This window comes from Spermophilus citellus (genome assembly GCF_964194105.1).
Source record: "Spermophilus citellus genome assembly, chromosome: 3".
NCBI classification, from domain to species: domain Eukaryota; kingdom Metazoa; phylum Chordata; class Mammalia; order Rodentia; family Sciuridae; genus Spermophilus; species Spermophilus citellus.
In genome coordinates this window covers 133,817,504-133,845,106 of record NC_138184.1, presented here as the reverse complement: position 1 = coordinate 133,845,106, position 27,603 = coordinate 133,817,504, and the positions used below count along the sequence as shown (strand labels likewise).

Below are 27,603 nucleotides of genomic sequence, written 5' to 3'. Positions count from 1 at the left end.
AACTCATTTACATAAAGATATTGGAACAGGATAAAAACCTAGGAAAGGCAATGGTATTTATAAGCATGTAGTAGAAGGGGTTACTTCAACAGTCAGGGATAATTTGAGCCATGCCCAAGGTCCGCCAAAGACACATAAACATGCACAGTGATATGTACACGTGTATGTGTGCTACTGAGATAGAACTCAAATATACCTATGTATTTTATATTTGTATATATCTGGGAAGCCATTGAGTCAGTATTTTCAGCACTCTCTATCCTCTCTTCTCCCAGGTCAAACTGTTATCTGATCTCTTATCATTAGAGTCAGTTTTGCCTTTTCTAGCATAGTATATAAAAGTTATCACATAACAAATACATATGAGTGTCTGGCTTGTTCAGTTTATGTCAAATCTGTGAAATATATCATGTCATTACATATTCTTTTTGACATTACTAGGGATTGAACCCCAGGGTGCTTTACCACTAAGCTATATTCCCAGCCCTTTTTACTTATTTATCTCTTATTTTGAGACAGGGTCTCACTAAGTTGTGAGGGCTAGTTTTGAACCTGCCACACGCCTGCCTCAGTCTCCCAGTAGTGGGGATTATAGGCGTGTGCCACCATGCCTGACTAGATAGTCTATTCTTTTGAATGCTAAGAACACATCACAATTTATGTACCCATTCCACTATTGATGGACATTTGGGTTGTTTCTACTTTGCAGCTGTTATGAAATAAGTCACATTAACCTTCTATGTTTCTTGTGGACATCTGCACGGCATGCATTTTTCTTGAACATGTACCTAGAAGTGCATAGGCTCACTTTTAGCAGATTCTGCTAAACAGCATTTCTCTCAAAATCTTAATAGAAAAACATATCCTTCTTCAACATGCAGAATGATTTGTTTAGTTATTTCTTTTTTTATATCACATATATTTTATGTAAAGTTAAGAGACTTTCTGGTGCAATGATTTCATCCACATTCAAACAATAGAATCCCCTAGGAAACCTTTTTAAATAGTGATTCCTTAATAATAGTACCCTCTATCAAAACTTATGGTACCTTCTGTAAAAACAAAACCCTATTGATCAACAAGGGTTAGGAACTACTGCTTCATAATTCTATTACTGGAATCTAAACTATATAAACAATGGATGAGTTAGGATGATATTTCTTGGGGAAAAAGTTGTGCAAATGTAAAGTATTATTATTTTGTCTACTGTTAATTAGTTTAAATTACTTTTTTTACCTAGAACTAAAAACTAAAGTCAGGAGTGTCTGTTCATTAATTTTTTAAAATCCTTGTTTTTCATTGTGTTTATTCCAATAAAGACAGAAGTTCTTGATTAAATATGGCAATCATTAAATTCAAAGAAAATTCACAAATTCAGTTTTTAGAAAAGATTTCCTTTTTAAAAGAGTAATGAGACAGAGGCCTACAAAGCAACCACATCATCGGAAACAGGGGGAGAAAAAGGAATAAAGGGGAAATTTTCATAGATAAGAAGCCCAAGATTTAGACTTCTTTCAAAAGACAATGGAAATCTGAAACATCACTTTAAAGTCATTTAATATGATACTGATCATCAAGAAGACTTAGCCTTATGTAAAACTTTCCCACAGTGAACTATCAACTTCTTGGGTAAACAAAGAAACAAAAATAGCACCAGTCATCCTCCCCTGACAAAAAATGGTGAAATGCTATAAAGAGCTTAATTTCAAAGATGTCATACAAGCAGGACTGGGAGTGGGGGCGAGGGACTGAAGGTTAGGGAAAATTTACGTATATCATAAATCATCTGAAAGAAATGCATATAGGATAACCTGACATAAAACTTACTTCAGAGAAGCTATAATTAAAAGTATGCACTGAAGAGACACAAGGATTGCTTTTCAGAAATACAACAACAGTACGTACCTCAACTCTTAGCAAGCAAGCACTGCAACTTCTATACAACACTTTTAAAAAGACTTACTTGGCAGCAGAACTTCTGAGAAATAATTAAACTGTAGCAGAAAATTTAAGAGATCATATAGGCAAACTCTTTTTTAAAGATGAAGAAACAAGCATAGCATCTCTTTCTCTTTCTCTCTCTCTCTCTCTCTCTCTCTCTCTCTCTCTCTCACACACACACACACACACACACACACTCACACACACACACACACGCGCGCACGCGCTCTGGCCCAGTTACACATTTTAGTGGTTGGTAACTGAAACACCAGATGTTTAGGATATCAAGATGTATGCTGGTATGTACACTGTGCAGGAGGTAGATGAGAGAGGGTCAAAAGTATATGCCTATTGCCTGAAAGGGATGCGAAAGCAGAAGAAGAAGCCACAATTTCCCTGAGGTGTCAGTATGATTAGTAGGCCTGTTTCCCTTTCTGGGCTACTCCAAAGATTCTATCACCATTCTGTGGTTCCATTTCTTTTAAGCAAAACAAGGCATTCCTTTTCCTTTCCACACACGATCCTTTAGAAACTGCAGCCTCTTTGTAAATTACATTAGTAGCTTAGGATGAATCTTTCAACAGGTGCTCCTTTTTTTTTCAAAAAGTAATTTCTGACCCCAATATGAGCATCTTATTCAACCCAAAATATTAATATTCACACAAAAATGGAAGTTATAGATTCTTTTAAGGTATACTTTAAACATCAAGCTTCAAATTCAACATTTCCTTTATCCTCAATGATTCCAAATCATAATTTAAAAAAAATAAAAAGCTTTGCTTTCAATCTACAAAACTTTTAAGATCAAACCTCAGAACACTCACACAAAATATTTTAGCTCTATATATTCAGAAGAGATAAACTGATCTAGCAAGATGATCAATCAATTTTCAGTTATTTGTAGTATCTCAATAAAATGACAAATCATGTGCTTCCAAGTGATATCAGTCACCAACTGAGGGAGTTCATACTTTAAGGCTTCCACAAACTCTCAGGGTATATAAACTAGCACTATGAACTAACAATAGCAGTATTTTTTTGGGTCTAATAACAATTCACCTGGACACTTTGTTAAAATTTTAAAAGAACACACATCAGAGTATTCTAAATGTTCCATTTGCGGTCAAATGAATGACTTTAATTAATTAAAAAATAATAATTAATAATATTCATACAAATAGATTTTACATGGAGTTAACATATAAAAGATACCCAGTCAAAATATACATAAGAAATCCCAGTCAAATTATGTAATGTGTTTATATGTGTACATGTATATACACACATACAGATCTTTTCCTCTACAGGTTCAATTATAAAATTTTTAGCATATACTATAAAATTTAAATTTATACTCTTAGCTCTCTGTTTTAATTGATAAAGATCCTCTTTATGCTCTTAAAACAAAATGCTAAAACTAGTACTCTAGAGCACAAATTTTGAGCATAAAGTTTAACACATACATTATTTTATACCATATACTTACTACATCAAACTTCTGAGTGATGTTTCCCTGGACATCAAGTAAATAAACCTTGCCATAATGTGTGCCCAGTGCCAAAAACTGTAAATAGAACAGAAGGGCCAGTTAATTAATGTATTATTAATAAAGAATTAGTAATAAAACCATTTTCAAAATGATGATGATTAATGCATAAATGATCTGTAATATCTCAGAAGATATACATTCCTTGGAGAAGGCTTGTTTCCAGTTTCAGAGAAATGACAGAACAGGACCTATTTTATTGTGATAGTGCAAGCTAGCTGTCAGAATGACTCATGAGGACCCTCATCTACTGACAACTAATGGTGTGTATGCAGTCTGTACACAATGCCTGATGGACTGAGGCAGTAAATTAAAAATGCAGCCGTGAAAGCACAACCAACCTATGGCTGAATACAAAGTCAGAAGGGAATGATTAAGAAACTCCCCCTAATTTATGGCAAATGTGTAAATCTATGCTATCATATAAGTTCAATACAAAAATGCATACAAACAACGAAATTTTATTTTTTGAATGGATAATCCATCCCATATTGAGGGACGAAAAACCTCAGAGGTACTTTACTATCACTTAGCTTTAGGATGTCTCTAAAAGAATTACTATAAATATTGAATATAAATGTTTATATTCTAATGCAGAAAATCCTCTTCTGTCACTAAATAACTGTTGGGCTACATATTCATTTTATGATATCAGGCTACTTCATAACTTGCACTGTTTCTTTACTTCTTTGAACTGATCCTAAATGATCTAGAAGAAACTTGAGGACTACCTGAAATATGACATGAGATTTCTCTTCCTTTTTATTTCTTTAAGCATTACTCAAGAAGTCCAAAATTCTCTGTATTTCATTGCATGTGAGCATGCTTCATTGCAGCCTATAATGAAATGCTCAAATTTACAGGCACTACTAAGCATTTCAGTCAAGCAGCACAATCTTTAAAAAATAACCTTACAGAAAGTCAAGATTTAAAAGGATTTATCAAAATGGAATTGCTTAAAATGAAATTTCAGTTCAGGCACTTAAAATATGAAGCTACATTAAAGAAGAGTCACAAAAAGGGAAAGAAGGGGTTCATTAGAAATTCATCCCCTGCAATGCCTTTCACTCCTGCAAGGTTGCCTTTTTTCAGGAAGAAAAAAGTCCCCCGGGTAAAAAAATCAATACTGGTTAATAAAACATCAGGTGTGCAGACATAACTAGGTATGACGATTCCGCTGCACAGGCCTGCCTGAATGCACCAGGTGCCAGGACGATTAGTCATCCAGGGCAGACAGCGAGCCTGGTGAAAACAGGATGCTTGGGCACTGGAAGGGAAAAGGGTTAGAGGTAATTCTGAGGGGAAATTAGTCTGAATATTTAAACCAAATAGGAATGTTTTCTCCAAAGCAAAACAACATTCTAACCAGAAACAGAGGATGCAAATGGTTATAATTTTATCTCTACAGTGACACTACTGACAATATTTGAACAGAAAACCACTATACAAAATACTAACTGAAAACAAACAATACTCCATTCTAAGGCTCTCTGTGGTAAAAGAATGGGTCTTAAAAGCTCCCCGCACCCCAAGTATCTCACAGTATTGATTCTCCTCATAAATACTGTATTTAGTTTGTTAGGAAACTAAGGGAGGTTGGATCCTTAAAATGCTTTAATACTGTGTCATTCTCTGACACCATTGTAAAGACCATTTTTGAACTTCTAATTGCACTTTATTTTATGAAAGTTTTAAGAGGTTCTATACGGAGTATTTTACTCACATATTAATTCTTCCCCCATCTCCCCAAATTACTAATTTTATTCATTTAATACTTAAGATACAAAGAAAACAAAATAATTATTTTGATTTTATAGTTTCAACCTAAAAGTAAAATTACTTTAGAATACATTTTTTAATGTGATTTTTTTATGACAAGCTACTTTTTGTTTAGGAAAACATTTAATCATCATCTTGCTACTTCCTTTTAGAAATAAACAACTATGTGCTCTTCAAAAAAAGTTTAATAGGCTGATCATATTACTAAAATTATGAAAGAGTCATATTCATCTGCTAATGCCTTCAATAAAATAAAACAAAAAAATGCAAAATGGCAAATTGAATACAAATGTGACAGAAAATAAATGCAAATCTTTCATATTTTACTCTTTCTAGCCATTAAAAAGCCTTAAGCTTTTATATATATTGAGTTTTGTTTGTTTCCTTCTTTTTAGACCAAAAGCACTTAAAATCTAGGATGAACAAAGAACAAATATAATTTCATTAGCCCCCTTAATGTTTAATTACAGAATCTTGATTCACTTTATATGTTATCAGATTGGGCATCCCATTCTCCAAAATCCAGGCCTAACTGCTTTTACTTTGCAAGACTGAACTATGTAGGTAAACAAGTAGAAGAGGTGGTAAGCCATCCTGTGAACGTCACAAAAGAAACATTTCAAATTGGGTCTGTTCCATAATATCATCTACCTTTCTCATAGTGTTTTATAGTATTCAAAGTTTAAAACTGAAAGGGCCTTCAATTACACATGAGGAAGTAAGTTCTGACTTCCCTTGAGATTTCCCATCCTATAGTGAAGGACTATAGAGTTAAGGCAAGGACTATAGAGTTAGGGCGAGAAGTGAAAGCTAAAATATGGTGCTGGGGGTGTAACTCAGCAATAAAGCATTGTGTAGCATGCTTAAGACCCTAGGTTCAGTCTCTAGCACCACAAAAATAAAATAAAAATAATACTAAAATGCTCTTAATTTGATCAGAATTCTCTTGATAGACACATGGACCTCAGATTAAGAGTTCAAAATCTAAAAGTCAACATTGATTACTGTTCCCAACCATTAGCTCTCTGGCCAAGTTGATTTGTAAGTAAGATGTTAAAAAGTGGCAAACTGTGTTCTCCATCTCAGTCATTCAATGGTTCATTCAACAAATACAGAAAAAGTACTATAATGTTCTTAAGACAACGAGCAATGTGACTTAAAGGTTATGGTACACTGAGGGAAATATAAATAAAAATTGATTAATTGCAATTAAATTTAATGAGTATGCTTAAAATGGAAGTATCTGTAAGACCTTATGGAACACAGGAAGTATCAGCTGTGCTAAACCTGAAGTAGAAATTAAATAACAGAAGCCAACAGTGTAGGATGGTGCTAAACACCATTTTCGGCAGAACAGATACAACCTACTCAAAGGCACAGCACACAATAAAAGGACAAAAATCAAGAAATTATGTGCCATTGTACATAGATGAAGCATCAAACTCATGCCCAGATAGAGAGGTGATAAGGATAGAATGGTTGGCTAGAATCATTTGAATATTTATAGAGATAAAAGGTAGATATGTAGAGGAAAACAAGGTGTTAGTGAAAAACATTAAGACATCAGGAAGCCAATTAAGAATTTTGAGCAGGACAACATGATCACAGTGGAATTTCTAAAAGATTTCTTTTATAGAAGTGTTATGAGTGAACTGGAATAAAGGCAATCTGAAGGAAAACAGATTCATTTATATATGTACATTAACAAGGAAGAAATGAGAAATGCCTAGACTGATGGAAGAAAAGGGTTCAGGCAGTGGATTCTAGCCAGTGAGCTGGGCAAAAGGGTATTGTGAGTAAAAATCCCCAAGTGTTGCTACCACAGCACCACACTTATGGCACAAAGTGGGATGATACAAGACCAATTAAACACAGAGCACAAGATCTCAGAAGGCCTTACATTCCACACCAAGCTCTGATTTTATTTAGTAAATGATGAAAACCATACAAATCTGTATTTTTAACACTTCATCCTGGCAACCAGGAGGCAGATGTATTTAAAGAGGTAAAATAAGAGGTACAAGAGATCTCCCTGTTATCCAAGTTCAGGCAGTTAAAGAAGAGAGCCTATAACACAGCAGGAAAGAAAATATTGCCAGACTTAGGGAATGACTCAAAAAATGGCTTCAGGAAAGGGGGAGAAGTCACCTTTGGCTTAGGTGACAAAGGAAATGGTGATGCCACCAAATGGTACAGAGAACAAAAACTAGATGGAAGTTTAGAAGGAAAAGAAGATGAATTCATTATAGACACGCTGAGGTTCAAGTAAAAAGAGACAAAAGGCAGAAATGTTTAGAAAGCACCTAGATAACATACTCATGCTGTTCTGGTGAGGTCAGTGTGCAGGTAGCCACAGAAGTCTTGCAATTCAAAACAAAGAGAAGATAAAAATATGAGAAATGTGGATAATGAACCAAATCTTGGAAAAAGCAACATGCAGGGAAAAGGTAGATGCAAAAGAGAATGAAAGAAACAGAAGGAATATCAGAAATTACCAAGAAAATAATAAGAGGGGTGTCAAGCTAAAGACATTTTGAGAAGAGGTGAGAGTCACAATTTAAAATCAGTAAACTGTATACCAACTGGTAAATTTATAGACAAGACTGGTACATCCACACAACAGAATACTATTCAGCAATAAAAAGGAATGAAGTATGACTAATATATAAATAAGAATTAAATAAGGTACATCACGGATGAACTTCAAAAACACATGCCAACTGAAACAAGTCAACACGAGAGACCAAATAATATATGAAGGCATTCATCTGAAATATCCACAATAGGCAAATCTATAGAGACTGAAATTAGATTAGTGGTTACCTGAGGCTAGTATTGAAGGGAGGAAATGAACTGCAGTAACTAAGAAAAGTAGATAAAAAGATCCTTGAACTGGAGAAAGAAAACCTCCTGTGGGTAAAGATGGGGTATAGACCTGGATGAGGTGGGAAAGGAGTCAGGAACTGAGGCCAATTGTGCCTCATGGTTTCAATTTTCTTAAATAGAAGTGACATCATCTTCTGAGAGCGAAAGGACAGGAGAACTGACAACTAAATAAGCTGATGGAATAATAGCAATTTTCAGTGACAAATTTTGACAAATTTACCTCACCATGTGAGACCCTACGAATACTAGCTGCCTTGGTCATGGCACTAATTCAGTGTTGAGAATATGGCTGAGGGGCACAATGCGAAGATGGGATGTGAGATAAGGGAACACACTGAGAGTTTGAATAATTAATCATTTCATGCAGTCAGAAACGAAAAAGAAAAAATGGGATTAAAAATTGGGACTCTAAAAGTCACAGAACAAGGTGGTAGGAAAATGAATGCGAAAGCCTGAAGGGCAAAAGGAGTCAACAGAGAGTGTAATGAAGACTACAGATGCTCAAGTTCTAGGTATCTACACCGTGCAGAATGTGGCCTTAACAGAAGGGGATGAAATAGAAGGAGGTGAAAAACAATGGAATTAAATAAGGATGAAGAACTGCAAGTCCAGTCTTTAATGAGTGAATAACAGGGACAAGAAGTTGGGGGAAAGAAGCAAGGGGAAGGGGTAACCCCGTTGCTGTAGCCAAATGGCAGGCACCTCAGAGGAGGCGATTTCTGGTAAAACAAGAGAGAAGAGGGAGTCTAGTACACTATATAATGAATACAGGCTTATAAAATCTGAAGCAAAAAGGAATTAGGTATGCAGCAAGCAGGAGAAGGAGACAACACTGCTGGTAACAGCAAAAAAGTAAGTAGATGGATCAGAGGTCAGGAGTTTCCTTGCAAAAAAAGGCGAAGACCCACTCATAAACTCACAGGAAAAAACAAATGGTTGCAATACCATAGTATGCCCTATTCCAAGCAAAACAAAGACTGTTATAATCTAAGAATAGGCTAAAGGTGCTCTCCAGTATCTAGTCTGAACTGAAAAAGTGGGTGGGAATTTTGTTATACCAGGAATCCATATATAAGATATATTTATATGTTTGTATAATGTATAAAGAGCAATCGCTGGCATTTCTACTGATTCCTAAGACCTCCAATGGAAACTCTTCTTTTATAAAAACACTGATAAAACAAGAGAATGAATATTCACCCTGTTTCTACCCTTAATGTGTTCCTAATCTAATCTTTATGATTTCAGGAACTGACTGATGGAGTTCTCAAAATCATATAAAATCTTCACATCATTTTCTAAATTCTACTTGATACACCATAAGAATGTGTGTGTGTGTGTGTGTGTGTGTGTGTGTATGTGTGTTTAAAATACCTAGGTGCTAGTTTTGTTGTCAGTGAAGAATAAGAGAGGAGGAGCAGCTGGGAGATACAATCACTGTAAAAAACCACCCCACAAACTTCAGGACTCCAAAGTGCAAACTACCAACACAAACAAGAATCCTCTGAAAGTGCACCTTACCTTATCATGGACTGTCATGCAGCTAGCTGCATCCTTCTGAAGAATTTCAGTTACCCCATTGGAAAGCCTTTCATACTTCAGTTTGGGTTCCTCTTCACTCTCTTCTTCCTTCATAAAAAGCAGAGAAAAATGACAGCTGTTGCAGATTTGTTTGTTTTGAAACTCTCAACACACACTTCCTAAGGGCAAACAAGAGATAATCCCCTCACCCATTTTATCAATAACTACAACTACACCTGAAGGTTAAGATCTTCATGTTTCCTTTTGCCAACTGGGTGTATCAACTTCATCTCTAGAGTAAGTTCAAAAGCTGAAAACAGGAATTACAGACTTAGAGTGATATTGTCACTTTCTATTTTCAAGCTTACTGTTTGGTACAGCATCATGAGATACTCTTCATCCTCATAGTTAAGGAATAAATTTAGTAATCAATATTGACTATAATGAACATGGATAATAAATCAAGGATAGTCATAAAAATTATTACAATAATGATCCAGAAAAAAATTAATTTTACCTCAGTAATGACAAACAAAAAAATGTTCACATATCAAAAACTATGACAGCATAAAGCCAGACTAAATAGAAATTCATGAAAGTAATCTATTCACTGATATTTACTTTGAAAATAACTGCAGAGTATTCATTATGCAGCTGCTATTAAAGTACCTTGAGATACATCAATGCCCCCACCCAGAATAACTACAAAGTCTTGATAATATATATATTAACTGTTCCAGGAATCAAAAACCTACTGAGGCAACCTTGCCAGAAGAGTCAAGATTGTAGGGTGGTGGAGAAACCAGAGAGGTGAGCTGGAATTCTATAGACACCATCTTCCTGGAAACATTCACCAATTCTGGGTATAGGAAAAGGGTCTATGAACCCAAGCTCTGGCAGGGAAAATAGCCACTGCTGGGGGTAGGAAAAGCAGCAAATCTTTTGGTGCTCATGGGATACATGGAAAAGTTTGGAGATTTGAGAGGCCATGATTCCAGTGGAAGAGAAGGGGAGAGAACTGAGCTTGTTACATAGTCACTTTTCCCTATAAGACAACTTTTATTTTCTAAAGCTATATAGGGTGTGAAGCTAAAAAGCCAAACCATTTGCTTTGATGTACTAAGAAGACACGAATTAGAGGTCTGGAATCATCAGGAAATGGTCCTCATAAATACCACACACTCACTGTTGGAAATCCTGGTCCTTAGGGGACCTTAAAACTAATAAAATATCCATGGAGCTCTGACTTACTTTAATCTCTGATTATAATCAGGGAACATAACTCCCAACCTATCTACAGATGTATCTACAGACTAAAGGAAAGAGAGACTCCACTTTCATTTAAACACACACACACACACACACACACACACACACACACACACATGCACGCATGCCTCTACAGTTTTTCACTTAAAATTCCAAAGGTTCAATTATCAGGCATGCCACAAGACAAAATAACCAAAAATCAAGAAGAAAACACAATGTAAAAATAAACCCAAAAGGGCTAAGGTAGAGCACCTGCCCAACCTGTGAGGCACTGGGTTTGATCTTCAGTACCACATTACATAGAATTAAAGTTAAAAGAGAGAGAGGGGGGGAGGGGAAGAAAGAGAGAGAGAGAGAAAATAAATAAATAAATAAATAAATAAATAAATAAACCCAAGAGTAAGACCCAGATATTATAGTTAGCAGTAAAAGGGTATTTGTCATTGTATGTTCAAAACAAACAAAAACAAAACAGAAGAAATGAGAAAACTGATAAAAAGAAATTTTCAAAAACTGTAATCTCTAAAAAGAGAAATGAAAATTTTACAACTGAAATTAAAGAGTCACTAACCAGTTTAATGGAAGTTTAGCAAATCAGAAAAGATTAGTGACACAGAAACATAAAAATAAAGCTCTTTTAGACAATAAATGTTTTAAAGGGTATGTTAAACCTTTTCGTTGTGTTCCATGGGTCACACATTCTTTAATGCATTTTCCAACCACTTGTAGTTTCCTTTGGAAGTCCAGAGGACAAATGGATTTTTAAAAAGATACTGGAAGAGACATGTGAAACACAACAAAAAATGTCTAATACTTTAAAAACATTTATTGTCTGAAAGAGTATATAATGCATGTAATTTGTCTAACATATTACAAAATTAAGACTTTTAAAAAACATAATTATTTGATAATATACTTTTATTATAGTCTCAGAAGGATAAGGAAAAATTGCAAAGAGCAGGAGCAACACTTAAAAGATATATCAACTGAGAATATTCCAAATTGCTAAGATATATACCAACAAATTCAAGAGACTCTGCAACCCCAAGCAGGATAAACATGAAAGAAATCACACCTAAAACACATGATTAAAAAAAAAAAAAAAAGACTAGGCAAAAGAAAAATGACTTCTAGAGTAATAACTGCTCTGCCTATTGAAGATTATGAGACAGAAATGACACCTTAGGGAGAAACTGCAAACTCCAGTGCTCACAGAAATCCTTACCTCTGTGGCAAAGAACTGCAGTTTTACTTAGAAAGGGGTTAATTTGTTTAAAATTGGAAAGGATAGGTAATAAGCATCATGCTAAAAGTTTAAAATCAGCTATTTCATCCTAGAAAGAGAGAGGGGGGGGGGAGGAAAAAACACTATAAAATTAAGTGGAATTATCCCATGGACAGAGTTTCAGTAAAAAAAATAATAATAATAACTGACTACCATAAGTTTTAATTTCCTCAAAACAGTGGATAGAGACAAAGCCGAAAACCAAATTCAGTTATAAATACTAAGTCAATGCCTTATATGACATACTACCCAGTCTCCTACAAAGATGACTCTATACACAACAAAAGCTTCTGTAATTGCCATGCTTACAACTATAAACAATGTGACTGGAAAGAAATGTTTTAAAATTGCTTCTTTAGCAGATGCATTAGTTATCAATTACTGCATCACAACTTATGCCAAAACTTACTGATTTAAAACAGTAATAAATATGTATTTTTACAGTTTCTATGGGCAAGCAATTCAGCAGTGGCTTAGCTGGTTGGTCCTCTCAAGATCTGTCTAAAGGTTGCAGGCAAGATGTCAGCTGAGGCAACAATCACAGGAGGACCTGACTGAAGTTAGAGTATCTGTTTCCAAGATGGCTCACTTAAATGTCTGGCAAAATGGCACTGGCTGTTAGAACAAGGCTTCTCAGCTCCTTGCTTACAGGCTTCTGGGTAGGTCTGCCTGAATGTCATCAGAACATGACAGGCTGCTTCTATCCCAGTGAGTGGACCCAAAGAACAAAATGAAAGTCTTGTGTTTTATATGGCCTAGCTTCAGAGGGTATGTACTGTCATTTCTACACTATTCTATTGATCATATAGGTCAGCCATGATTCAGTATGAGAGGGAAGGACACAAGGACATGAATAACAGGAGCTGAAGATCACTGGGAGCTATCACAGAGTTTAGCTACAAGAACAGTAATCAAATGTTAAGAACAACAAACCCGTTTCAAAAAAGAAATCATTATTCCATGTGTTCTGATAAGCTGTCATAAATATAATAGAAATATTTATAAGCCAACAGTTGTTTATTTAGGAACAGATTATTACAATCAAAGACATATATTGCCTCTCTAAGAACAACTAACAGCAACAAAAGGGAAGTATTATAAACACAGTTATCCAAAGGATCTTCACATTTGATAAAAAGATACCCCATGATAATCTACACAACCCAAGTAGCTATGCCATTCCAAACTTCTGTTTTTAATATAAAATATGAAAGCACTAATTACTCTAGTCTAAACCAACCTGAAAAAGGAAAATAACAAAAAGCAACAAATAAACACTTCTACTTATGTGTCTACAAGGAAGAAACAGAAATCATTACAAAGTTAACATTAAATGTGACACAGATGATGTGTGCATTCAGAAGCAAATGTGTTAAATACAAATTGAATCCTAAATGTTAGTCTTTATAATAAGGTGCCACATGTTGCTCATGTCTGGACATCAAATGTGCATCCAATGTGAAAAGTTAATTCTAGCCTCTTGACTATTTTGCATAAAAGCACTCATCCACGGACCATTAGATAAAGTTACTGTAAATAAGGTTTGCCTGTCTTATTTATAAGTGAAAACTAAATAATTTCTCTCACATAAATATACAAAAATAAATACTTTCACAACACAGTTCACTGAAGCATTCTTGCAAGGTTTCAAAACCATAAATAAAATGAAAATTCTAATATTAGGCACTTGATGTACCATTTCATGCTTTTCTGACAGGTATCTTTATGTTAAGTTAAAAGCAACCTAAAGGTGAATTTTTAAAGTTTTTTTTCCTCCTTGCTGTAAACAAAGAAAACAAAGTGATTCAAAAATACAATTCACAGAGGTTATTCTGCTACACCACCCTATATACCACATTTTCAATAAAATAAAAATTTTAAATTAAGTAGATTTAATAGAGTTTCACTTTCATTTTTTTAAAAAAGTTTTAAACAGAAATAAAGCCTTCATGCAGTTGAACTTCCATGGTAAACAACCCAGTGTTAATAAAAAGCAAATCAATAATTTTTGTTAAATTTTAATAATCTTACAAACCTACAAATAAAACCATCAACAGTCTGAGTTGAGATGACAGTTAACTGCGTTACTATGACAACCTAGTGGAATAGAACAAGTCCTGACTTGCAGCTAAGCAAAGATATGAACAGAGTGACATTTACCCATACAAGAAAAATTTGCAGCTTTCCTTTAAAAAGAATCAATTCCTCAACTAACATGGATTTTTACTAAGTGTATAGCACTTTTAATTAAAGACAAATCCTTTAAACCTTCCTATGAAGTTCTAGAACACTATCTGAAAATAAATGTCATATCACTGTCACTCTTACTGAGTTTTGAACTTATAGGGGGGAAAATTACTTTGGAGCTTAACAAATTAAAACAATTAAAGATTTCTGTCTGAAAAACTGCTCAGCAATTTGTTACTGTTGTTAATTTGTTCCCACAGGGTAAATTTTCATGGAGGAAGTCTTGCTACATAACATGGACTTGTATATGACAAAGAATACTGCATTTTGCTTTTCACCTAGTAATTGTAAGTTTGTGTACCAAAAAAAGGTCTCTTTTCTTTTTTAGTGTTTATAACCAACGGATTCTACATTTTTCGTCTTGTTTTAATTTTACCAATACCTTCCTTTCACACATCAGTACAATTTACCCGACTTAATAACACTGTTCATAGTTCAAATAAAGACTTGAGTTTTACTTGTAAAAAACATATGGCATATGAAATCTAGAGGTTAAAACAAAGGTCATTACATTTTTTATTACATTTTTTATTATTCCTATTTATGTAGAAATTATATGTTTATTTCTGGATACTACTTTTTCAATAAATTCAGTCATATTTTGACAAAATAAAATGATACAAATGCACTGAAGGAAACAGTAAGATGTCCTACAAAGCCTATATTAAGACAGTAGAAACACCACCAGTCGAGCACAGCAAAGACAATTGGCAATCTCACTACACTGAGATGGCCTTTCCCAAACCAGCCTCCCCTTGGAGAAAGACCTCAGCTGAACCACCAGGAATTTTAATCAGATGAATGGTTTACTTGGTTTCATGTCATCAACTACATCTAACTAGGGGCAAATCCTTTTAATAAATATCCAATATTTTTAAAGCTAGATACAATAGGGAAACACTAACATCCTCAAAAGAAATTCTCATTGTTTAGGGGGGGAAAAAAGCACTCCTGCAGTTTGAACTTCCTCAGTAAAAGGGGAAAAAAAAAAAACCAAGTGTTAATAAAAAGCAAATCAATAATCAACCATGGGTATGAAGGTATAAAATAAAGGCTTTCTTCCTCTAGGACATTCTCTCTAGAACTGTAATTACCTTAAGGAGAATGAAATACTCAAAATTGGTAGTCAACCTTATAAGTTTAATATATAAAAATAGCCATCAAAATCCACTATCAGAACATTTGAATTTTAGAAAACTGGCATTTTTAAATATTCTCTTTGCAAATTATTCACATCCCAAAAGCCCCATGACATACTAACATTTCTTTTCAGTTACTATTTGTTAGAGATAACCAAAGAAGAACAGAAAAATAAAATCAGTTGGTGCAACATACAAATAAGAAAGTTTTTTTTAATGCATAGTTGAAATTAATGCTATATGTCAGTCAAAGCACAATCTGAATCTTGAAAACACAACTAACAACATTGTAAACAACAGATCTGATCACTACCACAGGATATTATCAACAAAGGCAAATTAGACAAAAACTACACATTGGATATACACATTTAAAATTATAATGTTACCATTTAATGTATATGCACAATATAGGACATCTCCAAATATATCCCATAGTCAGAGAGGTTAAGATATCCATGGTGGGAGGGAAAAAAAAAAGGTAAAAATGATCCATCATGGGGGGGGGGGGGATTGCAAGATGCGGAAAACAACACTGAAGGTCAGGCTCAAAATAATTTGAGGACTAATGACTTCAACTAGTTTTTCTGTGACTATTAATTATTGTATGCTATAGTTCTATTACAGAAAGGACATTTTATTTATACAAAAAGATGAGTATCTGCTAGGAAAGACAGCTTTATAAATCCTTCTAAAGTGTCAAAACATATCAAGAAAACTACATAAACAAGCTGAAGGAGTAACTTTTGGTTTCCATTAATAACACAAGGTATTATAGCTGCCTCAATGACCAAACTTTTTAGGAAAGTGACATGGAGATAATGGAACTCATCTACAATCAAACAACTGTGGTCAAAGCTCCCAGGATACCATTCCATCAGACTGCTGACAGATAAGCAATTACATTCTTATATGAATGTAAATTATGTTGTTAAACTTTCAACTTTCAAACAATATTGCTATTATGGAAAAACATATTATTAAGAAAGTAGATAAATTAGCTGATAAATGTAATCTGAATGGCACGAGTCTACTTTTTCCAATAGAAAATTCACCATGAGTTTACTTATATCTACATATTACTTTTTAAAGTGAAAAATACATATGTCTAAATGGTTCTCAACTGGAGGTGATTCTGTCCCCCAGAACATTTACATTGCTTATTTGACAACATCCAGAGTTATTTTTGTTGTCACAACTGGGTGGGGGGGGTGGAGAAAAGGTGCAACGAATGGAGGTCAATTATGAAGCTAAACAACCTATGACACACAAGACCCAGAATACAAAATTATCCAGCCCAAAGGCCAATAGTGCCAAAATTAGAAACTTTGAGTTAAATTAACTTCACAAAATAAAATATTACACAGACATTAAAACTTATTTCCAAGGATAATTTAATAGCAAAGGGAAGAGTTTCATAATGTCTTGTTAGGTGAAAAATAGGTCACAAACCTGTTTTGCATAATCCAAATTCTACTAAAGAAATCTATGTGTATACATGCAGGAAATTAGAATAATAAACACCAAAACAGTAACCTCTCTATGCTTCAGGTTCTTTACCTGTAGAACAGGGATGATAATAATAGGACACACATCACAGGGACCATTAAAGGAGACAGAGAGGATAACAACAAATAAAAATTCACTATTCTGAACTATAGCCAATATTTCCTAAATTTTCTAAAACAAATACATCATATGTGTTATTTAAAAAAAATGCTACTTTCGAAGGTATTTTTCAACATCTTCTTCAAAACTTTTTATCGGGTGAACTATGATTCTTATCTCTCAGAGCTGCTTTCCTTACCATAACACTTGGACCCGAAAAGTGAGAAAAAGTTGAGCCTGTAATAATTGAAGAGCTCTACTTAAGATTCACAAGATATGCAGTCTTCATAAACCCTGGTCTCTCCTTTGCCCTGTAGTATCAGAATTTCATGTTCAATTCAAGGAGGAAAAAAATAAGGTGAAGATTCCCATGCCCTAAGCCACATACCATAAACAAGATCAACTCTCATCATTTATTTTATATTGGGAAAGCGATAAGAATATATAGAGGAGGGGAAAAAAATCAGAAAAGCAAATAAGCTTTTCATTTCCTTCCAGCCATATGGAATAACCTCACAAATCTTCAAGATATGCCATTCAGGTGGACAATTTCCGCCACTAAAGCCAACATAACCCACTTTTCCTTTCTTCCCAATATCCCTTGGTGATCACAAGATCCTTAGAAGCAGGGTTTATGCCTTTTCATTGTTCTGAACTTCACCTAACAAAACTGTGGGTACCTAATAAAGACCAGTGAAAACAAACGTCTGTTGTAACAGCACAGTGTTTTAGTAAGCAGCTTTTCTAAGACATTCTCATTTAGATTTCCACACTCCAAATCAGAGACTGTCAACCAAAGGAACTGCAAGAAGAGGGGTGAGAAGGTGGAGGCAACCAAACAGAAGCAGGTGGCTATTCTAAGGGTAGTGTAAATTGGAACTATAGATAAATTTACAAAAATGAAACTCTAGCATCTTCCAGTGGAAGAAGCAAATAGAAGTCCTGCAAACTCAAACTTCAGGAAAAAAATATATTTATTTCTAATCTGTAAAATGTTATATGAAAAAGAAAAATATTAGAGTTCTTGAAATTATTTAGAGGAGATTTAAATACTTCTCAAGCAAGTCTGACTACACATTCCATATACCAAGTGCAAAGAAGTACCTTGTTAGACCCTCCCACCAAAGTCTTCTAGAATTTCTCAGTACTTTTCATGAAGAAACAGAAATAGGCAAAAACTTACAATAGCAATAAAAATTAAACCACTGCCAAACAAATCAAGGAGAAAGTGATGCATTTGTTGAATGTGAATTCATTGCACACTCTGATTTGTTTTAAGAAAACAAACTACATGAACAAAAGACAGCTGCTTTCTAGCCAACCTACCAACCCTCTGTGTCTACACTTAGAGCCTGCTCAATTCTACCAGAAGACACCCATTCTACCCCTTAAGGCCTATTCTCCAGGAAGTAGGAACTATGCCTGCAGCCTCTGCCCCCTTTATCTCCATACCACTTTTCTACAACTTTCTTCATCAATTAGAGACTCTAAACCCTACACCAACTGGACACTGCATTATCTATGGCCTAGGTTTCCAACCTTAAGAGCTTCAAAATTAATGGAACTCTGATGGCAGTAAGGTGGGCACTGCAGACATAATAAAGGTAAAAGCAAAAGTAAATTAATAAACCAGATAACAGAAACATTAGTAAGTCTCCAAGCATTAGTACTTGCTATAATTTTGATCCTGAATGTTCCCCAAAGGCCATGTGGCTTGGTTGCCAATCTGTGGTGCTTTAGGAGTTTGTGTAACCTTTTAGAGAGAGGACTAACAGAAGGAAGTTAGATCACTGGGAGTGTACCTTTAAAGGGGATATTGTCACCCTGGCCCCTTCTCATCCCCCTCTTTATGCTTCCAGCTGCCATGAGATGAACAAGCTCCCTCTGCCACATGTTCCCACTATGATATACTATGCCACCACAGGCACAAAAGAAACAGAGTTGAGCAATCATGGGCTGAAACCTGTGAAATCATGAGCCAAAATAAAATGTTCTGCTTACAAACTGATTATCTCGAGTATTTTGTCACAGTAATAGAAAGTTGACTAACAGTACTTTTTCAAAGACAAATCAAGTAAGATAATCACAGAATAAACTGAGAAAAATGAAAGTCATCAGAGTACTACCTGTCTCCTACAGCAAGGAACCTGCCCAGACTGTGTTAGATACCAGTTCTATTAAAAACCTTCAAAGAACACAAGTTACTTAAACTGTCCCATAACAGGGTCATATAAAAACTTCTCAATTCATTTTGGAAAATTTGGTATAACCCTAATATCACAACTCTTGGAGTACACCAAAGGAAAGAAGCACACATTTCCTAAACACTTACGGTTCAATCATCTCATGTAAAAATTTAAATGTAAATGCTTTACATAGACTCTCACAAAAATCAAACTGAACCTATATTAATAGGAAACATTTAAGATCAAGTATTGTAGAAATGAAAACACTAGATATTAAATTATCTGACATTATAATTTGATAGTTCAAAAAACAAAAATCATAAGGCAATGTGATAGAGACTCGGGCAACATTTATAAACACTTTCAGAAACACTTGCTTCTGAAAAAAAAAAAAAAGCTTTTAATAAGTTTAAAAAAAAAAGGTTTCCTTCTCAAAGAGCCTAGAATTAAGAGCTGGGAATGCAATTTGAAATCAAAAGCCAACAAGATATGATACTTAATGAAGTAAGAGAAGCATTCCCATCATCCACAGAAAACAACCCAGAGGTGCCAACTATCACTTTCACTTCTTTCAAAACCAATTTAGAAATTTTAGCCACGTCAAAAGACAAGAAAACAGAAAAGATAATAAATAGATCACTGTTGTATGGTCTTATTCGAAGATGATATGAGTAATGAAAGAACAAAACACAGTTCTGCCAAGACAGCTACCCTGAGCTGCGAGCTTCCTCCCCCCAAATCAGCCCTGAAGACAGCATAAAAATGAGAGCAAAGAGATTTCAAACTCCATACCCCGAAGTGAGAAACTCTGAAGGTAAATGAAACCACCCAGAAAAAGGAACAGGGAGCCTGCATCCAGGGAAAAGGCGGCAGCGGGGGCCAGGTGCAAGGTCAGCTGGCTAGATGCTGTGCTTACCTTTCCACAAGTTTCTCAGGGAGGTTCTGCTGCTTCATTCACTAGCACAATGGGCAGCAGCACCCAGCTCTCACAAGAGGTGAGAATGACCAGCTACATTCACTCCTCCAGCTTCTATTCTGACTTCTTCCTAGGGCTACTGCCCCATGGAGTACCGCAAAGGGCACTTCACCAGAGCTCAAGAAGAGTCATTGCCCAGATTCCTATGCTGAAACACATTTTTCAAGAAAGCGTTCAAAATAATAGGAAAAAAATCAGAAGATGTTGTAATAGAGATAAGAAGTAAGGAACAACAAATATTTTGATAAAGTTCACTAATGTCATTTTTTAAAAAAGAAAGAGGAAGGGAAGAAGAGTGAAAAGCAGAGATAGGCAAAGAAGGAAGCAAAAATTATTCAAATGCCTACTAAGATAGTAAAAAATTAAATGAAGTGAATAACTAAGTACCAGTCATAAAATTAACTCAAATAATGTTTTCCTATGCCACATGCAATTTGTACCACATGCAGCCTATATATACTAAGCTAGTTACTTAAAGCCTGAGTTACCTCACTTTTTATGAAAAGGAAAAATAATATGTATTTCTGGGAATTGCTATAAGAATTAAATGTAACAAATGTTCACAAAGCACAAAGCACAGTGTCTGGTAATATTCACTGAATGTCAGTTCCCCAAAATATTACTATTATATGTGTTGTAGACCAAAGTTTAAACTGCAGAACTCATATCCTTCCTTCTAAACTGATTTCCTATCACACTACAAGAACACAAAATTGAACAAACAGTAACACATCTAATATAATTACCTCTTTGTTTTAAACTTCTTACAAAAAATGAAGACATGTTGCCTTTGATTTTATTGCATCATTAAAAAGAATGTTTTCAGCTCAAGTGTAGCTCAGAGATAAAGTACTTGCCTAGAATGTACAAAACCCCGGTTTCCATCCCTAGCACCAATAAGTAAATAAAGTTTTCAAACATATCTAAGTGTGAACCTTGTTATAAACAAGGGGAAAGAGACTATTACACTAGTCTATTTACTAAGCCTGGAGCCTATCCTGGACCCTTGCAAAGACTAAAAATAGTCTTAGACAAAATGCCTCAAAACTGCCCAATCCCTGGTGAAGGAAAAAATGACCACAGACTAAAACCTTAAGCTCTATCAGAAGTTTCCTCACTCCTGTCTTTCTGTGATACTATTCTGAGAGATTTATTTAATCCACTGAGGTCTTTGAAGAAAACAGTCATATTTTAATGCAAGAAATGAGATGACACAGATGTCTGGGACTATCTGTCTTTAAAGCCACTTGCACTAAAAACCAAACAGCTCATGGAAGAAAAGAGTCCTACATGCTATTTAGATGTGTCACAGGATTTCTTGAACCTGCAGAGAATGGCTTAAAACATCTACAGTGCAGAATCAGGCACTAATTGTCAGTGAGATCATCATTTAAACAACATCAATAAATAGTCATCAGAAAAGACATGTATGTTTTTATAAATATAGCTCCCCCACAAGGTTACCAGTTTCATTACAATCATTTTCTCTTATTTTCCTTTGCTTTGATATATTTGACTTCCCAAATTCTGAGAAATAAAGCCAAATGAAATTGCTAAGAGGACAAGGTGAGCCAATCAAATTACTTACTGCATTGGATTCCTATTACTGACCACAAACTTAGTGGCTTGAAAAAACACAAATTTGTTATCTTACAATTCTGTAGTTGCTGGTCTAACAAGACTGCCTGGGGCTAACATCAGGATGTCTGCTATGTAAAACTCCTCCAGAAGCTTTAGAAGAGAAACCATTTCTTACCTTTTCCAGGTTCTGGAAGGCCACCTGCCCACCTTGACCTTGGCTATGGGTCCTCCCTCCACCTTCAAAGCCAACAAAGGCAGGCCAGATCCTTCCCACATCATATGAACTGTTCTCCTGTCTCCCTCTATCATCTGTAAAGATCCTCGCTGTTACCCTGAGGATTATCTTGCCCAGATAATGCAGGACAATCTATCTTAAGAGTTACCTGACAGCAACCTTACTTCCTCCCTGCCTTGGAACATGCCATATTCACAGGTTCCAAAGGTAAGACACAAATATCATTGGAAATTCATAATTATACCTGTTACTAATGACATGAGGATTAGGGGGGCTAAAATTGGTAGGTTATTGTGTTAGATGCCCAAAGCCAAATCTAAAGGTAAAAGACAGTTCTCATTTGCTGGTTCCTAATTAAAGCATGATTCTTTTGAGGACACAGTCTGTAGTCAAACAATTCTCAATCTGAATCAGACCTGTTTGAAAAAAAGACCTCTCAAAGTTCCAGCTTCACCACCTTCAAAATAAGGACACAACTGTATCTTATCAGAGAAGCCCTAACCACTGAAGAAAAAACTGTAACTTCTCAACCTACTCCATATACCACTTAATCAATGTTATTTCTTTTAGTCTACAATATGTATTACCACCTCATCTATCTGTAAAATATTTTTGCTTACTGTCTACTTTCCTTATCAAATACTAATGTACCATAGTATCCTAGTATTAAGAATATTTGTTGAATAAATCAAAGGATCAATCTTATATTGTCTAAAATAATTTTTCTCCCAGGCAGTGAAATTATGAATTTTGTTCAAAGGTCTATCACAGAGGGAAACATTCACCTTTCAATCTCTAACAAATGACAGAAATACAGATTCAAAAAATTTTACAACCAGAAAGTTTCTACTAAGTTTCCAAATGGATAATTTTTATAATATATGCTTCAAAGGGAATGTTTATCCATGCCTGAATGATGCAATAAGCAGCAGAACCTGTTAATATTAATAGCTCATTAAATAAAAGAGCAAGTTTTTAATCTGAGAGCTATCTGGAAGGCTATAACATTATAACCCCATGCTCCATTTTTCTCAGCAATCGATCTCATAATAGGGTACATTACCATTTTAGTTGCTATAAATTTGTTTATTAAAATTAATACATGTAAAGAATCAATTTAAGTTTCAATAAATGATTCATAATGTTCTACCCACCAGGTGAGATAAATAAATTATTTTTGTGTGATGCACTTTCTGATTAAAAAAGCTCTCTCCTGATTTCTCACAATGACTGATTTTCATTTTAACAAAACTGATAAAGGATTCTCCTAGTGGCTGATGTACCTAGAAGCTGCATTTTATTTTAAATTTAATTTTTCATTCAACAGAAATAGCACCTGGGTTTATTTTAATAGCTTCAGCTGTCAGTCCATTTGGTTTTAGTAAAATTTATATACTGAACATATTCATGGCCTCCAAACTGTGGTATTTGGAAGGACTAAACCAGATCTAAATAGAAATCTGTTAAGGAGGCATGTTTATTAATAAGGATAACAAAAATTATAAAGATAGAGTGGTACTAATTAACTGTTTTGTTATTACAAGCCTTTGCCCAGGGGCTGGGTAATGCAACATATGTACGTGAATTTTTGCTTCAATGGAACCGATCGTAGACATTATAAGCCTTAGTTTAGCCATCCAGTTGCATTCAAGAATCATAAAAGGTCCCTGGAATCCTTACCTGGTACAATGTGGATCTCAAACACTTCAGTGTCCATCTGGTACTCTTCTCTCTCCTTGCCTTCCTCTCTTTAGCCTAATATTGTTTCCCCTTTTCATCCTTCCCTTTGCTGGTCAAGCATAATCTTGAAAGGTTAGGCTAACAATCTGATGCTTCTACAACAAAGTTGTTTGTACAACACACTAAATTCTTCTAAGATGGGACATACTTCTAAAATATATAATGTACCAAGAAGTCATTCAAAGTAATCAGGATTTTTTAAAATACATATATCCATGAAGCAGCGATGCTTTAGTTTCAGACTCTATGACTGATGTATCATACAGGTCACTATGTTCCATAAACAGAAAAGATCCTTCAGGCAACAATGACATTTCCATATTATTGGTGCCTCAATGTTAGCTCTTCGTACTACTGATTCTACTCAGAAATAAATCTGTTAAGTCACGACAATTTTGGAACTGATGATTACTTTAGCATAACGAGCTTCTCCTGTCAAATATACTATCTGATGGCATCTTGGTTCATATTAAATAAGACAATTTATGTAAAGCACCCAGTACAACACGTGGCACACAGTAAATGCTCCACAATACTTCACTTTATACAGACAGGAGTTCCAGGGTTTTAATCCTGTCCATGTCTATGAAGGTACACAGATAGTCTGGAATAAAATTATAGAATCACAGTGAAGTCAGTAAGCCTACTATAACTAGAGGTTAGGAGCCCGGGCTTTCGATTAAGACTGCTAGATTCGAATCCACTTACCAGCCAGGGACTTTCAGCAAGTTAACACTCTGAGTCTGTTTCTTCATCTGTGTCTTGGTCTGTTTTGTGCTGCTATTAACAGAATACCAGACTTGGTAATTTGTACACAAAGTTTATTTGGCTCCCAGCTCTGGAGGCTGGGAAGTCGAAGATAGAGGGGCTGCATCTGCTGTGGGCCTTCTTTTTTTTTTAATTTATTTTATTTAGGTATATATGTTACTGTGGGCCTTCTTGATGCACCATAACATGACAGAAGGCATCACATGGCAAGCACCCAAACAAGAGACAGCAAGAGAGGATTTAAACAAAATTTTACCGCACATCCTCTCTCTGCAATGATATATCCATTCAAGAGGGCAGAGCCCTTACAACGTTAACGACCGCTTAAAGGTCTTACCTATCAACACTGTGCACAGGGGATTAAGTTTCTAACACATGAACTTTGGGGAGCACATTCAAACCACAGCAATCTGTAATACAAAAGCAATCATCAAGGCCAACTCACAGGGCTGATTGATACACCTAGAATCTACCAAAGGGCCAAGCACTGTTTTCTACACTAAATACATGATCATTTTTGTAATGATCATCATTATCAGAAAAGACTCCCAACATATTACCCCTTCCACTACATCATCTCTTCCCCAAATAGGGCTCAAAAAGTGCCTCTACAAGCAGTGACTTATAGGCTTTTAAAGTAAAATAAAATTCCATAAATTAGTTTGCTCACTTCCTTTTGTTTGAAAATATATTTAATATGAGAGCTTCTAATTTGTTCCAGCATGAGCAAAACCATTATAAAAAAAAAGATACCAATGGATTAAAAAGTACCACTTTTAACATGTTGAGAAATCAGTCTTTAAGTTTAAAATTTGGGCTGAGAATATATTTTTCCTTTAACTGCCTAATATTAGATTCAGTTCCCTACAACACAGCTGAGCTGGATATTTGGAATCTTCTTGACTCTTCGATCTAGCTCACCTTTCACACACCATCCTAAATTTCCTATTGACTGAACTTGAGAAGAAGCTCCTTGAAGGCAGCTCCTCTTTGTCTTCTGCTACCTTTTTGCCCAGGCCCTGCACACTCCTACCTCTTACCGGGACTTCCATGAGAACCACCCAAATGGTCTTCCTGCCATGGTCTCTCCTTCTAGGTCACCTGTTACCAGCCTTCATCTCTCCCCAAAAATCAAGCCTTTGGATAGCTCCCTGATATCCATAGAATCAAGTCCACACTGCCAGATTTGATCCATTAGGAGCTTTCAAATCTTACCTTCATATATTCTACCAGTCTCATTTCCATCTTCCTCCTACATTCCCGGCACACTGAGTGCCTCATGGTTGGCAAATATACATACAATGGCACAACACTGTCTCTGCAAATACTTTTCCTCCTTCCTGAAGACTCCTGCCCTGACTCATCTTCCAAGGTTCCCAGCATATTCACTCTTAAATATTCCAACTAAAACCATTCCTGAATATCCATCCACTCCTCTCTGCTCTTGCCTTGTCCCACTAACAGCAATCATCCCTAAGTATTAAAAAGATCTTAGTGCTTCAAAATGGAAAAGAAATCCTTTTAAAGATAATATGCTTCTTTGTTATGCTGTTCAAAAACAAAACACTATCTAAGAAATTGGCTCATATCAAGATGGAAGAAACAGTACACCATCTAATATTCAAAAAAGCCTAGATAGGAGGACTTGTTTAGTTATCCTACAAAATTTGCCACAATTAATTAAAGTATTAAGATAAATGTAGGACCCTTAACTATGGAGTCTCTTAAGTGACATGCTTAGCTATCATGTTTATAATACAGTTCTGAATTTCTCCTTTAACTGCAAAGTGCAAGTTAAAATTCTTAAATTTTTATATGCAGACATATACACATTTTCATTACATTAATTACACTACTCTTAGCAATTTCATTTCAGTTGGTTGGAGTTTTCAAGATTAGTGAAAAACATATGGACAATTTGGGACAGAAAATACTTCTCAGACATACATTAAAATGAGAACTTTAGATAAATCTAAAACAATGGTCTTCCTAATATAAAAGCCCAGTTTAGATAAAATGCATCAGTTCATAAAATGATAAACAAATTGTTAAAACACATGGTTGAAAACACTACACATTACTGCTCTCAGAACTGAAAATTATCCAAGTACTTGAATAATAAAGAAGTATATAGAGGAAATGCCTGACCTAAAAGTTATAAAACATGTTGGAAAGGAGAGAGAGAGAGAGAGGAATAGAGAAGGATTCTTTGGCAGATTAACTGGTATCTTAAAAATATCACCTCTGGAAGTGGAAAGTGGTTTAAACTAAGTAAAGAAACCTAAGATAATTTCTCCCACAGTTCAGCCACAAACAGACTTACTAAATGTATAAAGTCTGAACTTGGTTTCATTTCTTTCCACAGTTGGGTCAACTCTCATTTCTTAACTTCCTAGTTTTTTTTTGTCCATTTCTATTCTGAGTTTTTTAATTTCAGATTTAAGGTCAATGATCATATTTTGAAATGCCTGTTTAATGAGACTCAACTTTTATAAAAGGGGAACACATTACTGCTTTATGCTACATAAAAAAGCTGTATTCTCACTTTGCCTTCTTCCTATAAGAACTTCATATGGATGTTACCTACAATTTCAGTTCATTTTCAAAGTCTCGGGTGTTCCTAGACAGCAACAACAGATGCTCCTGAGAAGGGGATGAGGATTCTGGGTGGTTTACTAGTTTTCTGAGTTACGTAGATACAATGAAGAGTTTCTTTTAAATAAATGGAACTTTCGTTTTTTGTGGGAGTAGAGTAGGTAGTTCTGATCTTAGGATACTCTATCTGTAGTCACCCTTAATTCTCTCTGCTTTGTCCTTTTCCTTAACTACCAAGCCTCTAAAGAACACCTCCTCCATCTCTCCCAGAATTAGCACCATCCCGCACTTAGTTCCAAGC

General features: G+C 35.1%; 1 protein-coding gene across 2 annotated transcripts in view; it reads right to left on the bottom strand.

Moving 5' to 3' along the window:
- Positions 1–27,603, bottom strand: part of VPS41 (VPS41 subunit of HOPS complex) — a 160,737-nt gene that overhangs the window by 119,371 nt on the left and 13,763 nt on the right. For both annotated transcript variants that reach the window (XM_081288528.1, XM_081288529.1), the window contains exons 3-4: positions 9,674–9,781; positions 3,428–3,505 (exon numbers count right to left, since the gene is read on the bottom strand). In XM_081288528.1, coding sequence (XP_081144654.1) covers positions 3,428–3,505; positions 9,674–9,781 — 186 coding nt within the window. The remainder of the gene's footprint in view (positions 1–3,427; positions 3,506–9,673; positions 9,782–27,603) is intronic.